This window comes from Amphimedon queenslandica, unplaced genomic scaffold (genome assembly GCF_000090795.2).
Source record: "Amphimedon queenslandica unplaced genomic scaffold, v1.1 AMPQUscaffold_13328, whole genome shotgun sequence".
Taxonomy (NCBI): domain Eukaryota; kingdom Metazoa; phylum Porifera; class Demospongiae; order Haplosclerida; family Niphatidae; genus Amphimedon; species Amphimedon queenslandica.
In genome coordinates, this window is record NW_003546436.1 from 23,420 (window position 1) to 27,044 (window position 3,625).

General features: G+C 34.6%; 1 protein-coding gene across 3 annotated transcripts in view; it reads right to left on the reverse strand.

The window, feature by feature from the left end:
• Positions 1 to 527: 527 nt before the first annotated feature.
• Positions 528 to 3,625, reverse strand: part of LOC100634778 (protein-glutamine gamma-glutamyltransferase K-like) — a 13,616-nt gene continuing 10,518 nt past the window's right edge. Inside the window, exons 6-13 of one of the 3 annotated variants that reach the window (XM_019998291.1) lie at positions 3,232 to 3,418; positions 2,889 to 3,027; positions 2,028 to 2,169; positions 1,610 to 1,973; positions 1,415 to 1,501; positions 1,168 to 1,359; positions 910 to 1,051; positions 528 to 847 (exon numbers count right to left, since the gene is read on the reverse strand). In XM_019998291.1, coding sequence (XP_019853850.1) covers positions 688 to 847; positions 910 to 1,051; positions 1,168 to 1,359; positions 1,415 to 1,501; positions 1,610 to 1,973; positions 2,028 to 2,169; positions 2,889 to 3,027; positions 3,232 to 3,418 — 1,413 coding nt within the window. In that variant the 3' untranslated portion in view covers positions 528 to 687. The remainder of the gene's footprint in view (positions 848 to 909; positions 1,052 to 1,167; positions 1,360 to 1,414; positions 1,502 to 1,609; positions 1,974 to 2,027; positions 2,170 to 2,888; positions 3,028 to 3,231; positions 3,419 to 3,625) is intronic. The other 2 variants (XM_019998290.1, XM_019998289.1) reach the window with 2 other exon arrangements.

Consider the following 3,625-nt stretch of genomic DNA (forward strand, 5'->3'; position numbering starts at 1 on the left):
ATGAAGTAGACCGTCCCTTTCTCTTCTAATTTTATTATGTTCCTCCACTAATGGTAGTAAGAGAACAGCTTCTTCATGATCTCCTCTCTCAAACGCAGCCCAACACTTGTCCTTTAAGGACATCTTGTGATCAGTTAATTAGATTCATTGATACCAGCCCACACACAGAGCAGGAATTCATTAATCATGATAGGGAGCATAATAATGACACTCACTCCTCTCTTATAAATATTACATACATTTGGAATTAAAGACAAAGATAATTATAACAATACAGTTAATAATAAGTGTACGTGTATTTTGTATTTTTGTGTTTATTTCTTCTTTTCCTTTCCCTTCCCTTTCTTCCCTCCTCCTCCATCATCCTCTCCCATTGCTTCTTTGATAGCTTTAGCTCTCTTCTTTCCAAGAGGAGTCTTGTTAAACCAAGACAATAATAATAATAATACTTATTTATTAGAAAAATGTAATAAAAAATAATAAAAATAACTATAATAGAAAATAAATAATAGAAAAAAATGATAAAAAATAGAAAAAATTAATAATAGGACAAGACCATAAAACAATAATATAAAATTACCAGAAACTGTCTGCTCTACTGCTACAGGTACATGTATACAATGAGGGTACAAGTATTAATAATGAGGTACACTACTAGTGCTACTGATGAACGTGTTCCACTGTATCTCATGGTACTACTTCAACTGATCCAGTACCCATTAGGCCTTTGAGTTGATTGCATCTTCCAGTTACTATCAGTGTCAAATAATTCCTCTCACTGACCCTGCAATAAGACCTGGGGGTGATGCTGAAGGAATTAGTTATGGAGCCATTAGATGGGACATTACTATAGCAAAGAGAAAACAACAATAAATCATCCATCCCTCCCTCCCCCCCTCTCTCTCTTACGCTGATTTTAAAGTGCGAGCTCCTATTAATCCAGTTCCTTCAATGTGTAGTGTCACGTTGGTCAGTGATTCATTCTTCAGTGGATTCTTCAGTGTCACCTTAACACTCACTGTTCTTCCACTCTTCAATTTAACATCATCACCTGATAAGAGGTAATATAATCAATTATAATACACTAATATTTTAACCATGAACTTTTAACTTAATTAATTTTACGTACACTAATATTTAACCCCCAAATATCCTTATTTTCCCTACCTTTTCCATCAATGTTAATGGTCAGTTCTGGTAGCTCCAGATTCACTGGTATCTTATGGACCCAGGCCTGCTCTGGTTCCTCCACATATCCTAGTATTGTGACTGATATCAGCGGTTGCTCTCCTAAGTGTTTCCGATACTCTGTGGCTTTTAAAACAAAAGTAACATCAACAGTGGCATTATTGTTGGGCCCTAGAGAATAATATAATTTTAATAATAAAATAAATGTATGATGTAATTGGTTTACTTAAGATTGATTTTGATTTCTTGATTTCTTTCCCAACTACTCCAGTGTATGTGGTAGTCTCAAAAACAGCAGTCACATTAATATTACCTAATTAATAATAATAATAATAATAATAATAATAATAATAATAATAATAATAATAATAATAATAATAATAATAATAACAACAACAGCAATAACAATTATTATTATTACCTGAAATTGGTGAGTCTATTTTAGCAGTAACTCCAAACGTCAAATCTTCTCCAATTCTCCGTCCAGAGGTCAATTTAGCCGAGAAACTAACAGCTCTCTTCTCCTCCTCCTCCTGCCCACTCCCACCCATCAGTGCCGCCCGTTCAGAGGCACTACCCTCAGGGTACTTATAATGAGACGTCACGTCTTCCCTTGAGTTTCTCCCGACAGCCTTCGTACTGATGTGCTTACCAACTTTAGTCTCATGCCTTGAGACAACAGCAAAAGAACCGTCTGATTTCTCAACGTGATATTTTATATCAGCATTAACCTCCGCAATCACAAACTCGTTATCATACTTGAGATCTTTGCCGTCCTTGATAGCCTATACATGTAGCAGATATTCATTATTGCCTTATTTGGAAGTGTGGTTACGTACCTGGATGGAGGCGGGGCCTACAACCATCGTACGGGAGTGAGGTGAGAGTTCTTGAGGTGTGGCGTCGACCGCCTGCCAGCCGCCATAGTCCCCGTCAAGATCAGGGCGCGTCATCCAGGCCTCCACCCACACGTGATAGTTCCTAATGAATGGAGGAATACCTCATAGATAAAGTATGGACTTTGGGACAATTTTTGATTGATTTTTAAAATTCATAAAAAATCCAAACTTGATCAGAATCAGCTCAAACTTGCTACACAGCATAAGTACATGTATATGTATCAGGAAATGTAATAAAAATAGAAAATTCTCTCCTTTTAATTTTTGGCGAAATTTGGTCAAAATCCCTGTACTATATAGTACAGGGACTTTTGTCCGATTTTTGAGCAACTTTAAAAAATCATAAAAATTTTAAACTTGATCAAAATCAGCTGAAACTTGTTGCACAACATAAGTACATGTATACGTATCAGAAAATGTAACAAAAATGTAGAATTCTCTTCTTTTCATTTTTGATGAAATTTGGCCAAAATCCCTGTACTATAGTACAGGGATTTTTGTCCAATTTTGGAGCAACTTTTAAAAATCATAAAAAATTCAAATTTGACCGGAATCAGCTCAAACTTGCTACACAACATAAGAACATGTATATATATCAGGAAATGTAATAAAAATGGAGAATTCTCTCCTAGTCATTTTTGGCAAAATTTGGCCAAAATCCCTGTACAGGGACTTTTGCCCGTTTTTTTGAGCAACTTTAAAAATCTATTTTAGATTGCAATCAACTCAAACTTTCTACACAACATACATGTAAGTATATGTATATGTATCAATAAAGATTACTAGCTATTGTTCCCTTACCATATAGAGTCATTGCTCTTATCTTCAATCATCTTATCATTCCTATCAAAGTAGTAATCTATAGCTCTATTGAAATCAGCATCATGGGCTGACTCAAAGTTAGTCACTGGACGAGAAGGAATACCAATAGTCCTCAACACTAAAACAAACAAACAAACAAACAAATTTAAAAAACTATCATATAATTTTGAAGGAGTAAATTTTGTCAAATTTGGGTCATTCAACAATGGCTATTTTGAACCATCATGATCATGCTTAACCATAAATTTAAACGGCCAATCACCAAAAATTTAGCGCAATTTACTAAAATTTTACTCCACCACTAAAATTCCCAATAGCCTACCTGTGGTAAGGGTCCCACCAAATACCCAACACTGAGCGTATCGAACTGGTTTCTTGTCACTCATGTATTGGGTGAGGATAGCTTCAGATCCACTCCAGGAGGTGGGGCTAGTGCCGTCAGCATAATCATCATCATTGGAGGACCATAGACCAATCAACGCACCACTGTCACCATCATTATTATTAACCTATTAATTAATTTATTTATTCTTCTTATTATTATTATTATTATTATTATTATTATTATTACTACTACTACTACTACTACTATTATTATTATTATTATTATTATTATTATTATCAAAAACAAGAACTAATTAGAGCTAATAATAGAGAAAAACAAAAAAGGGAAAGGAGAGGGAAAGGCCCTATGAGGAAAAAATAAAATAAAAATA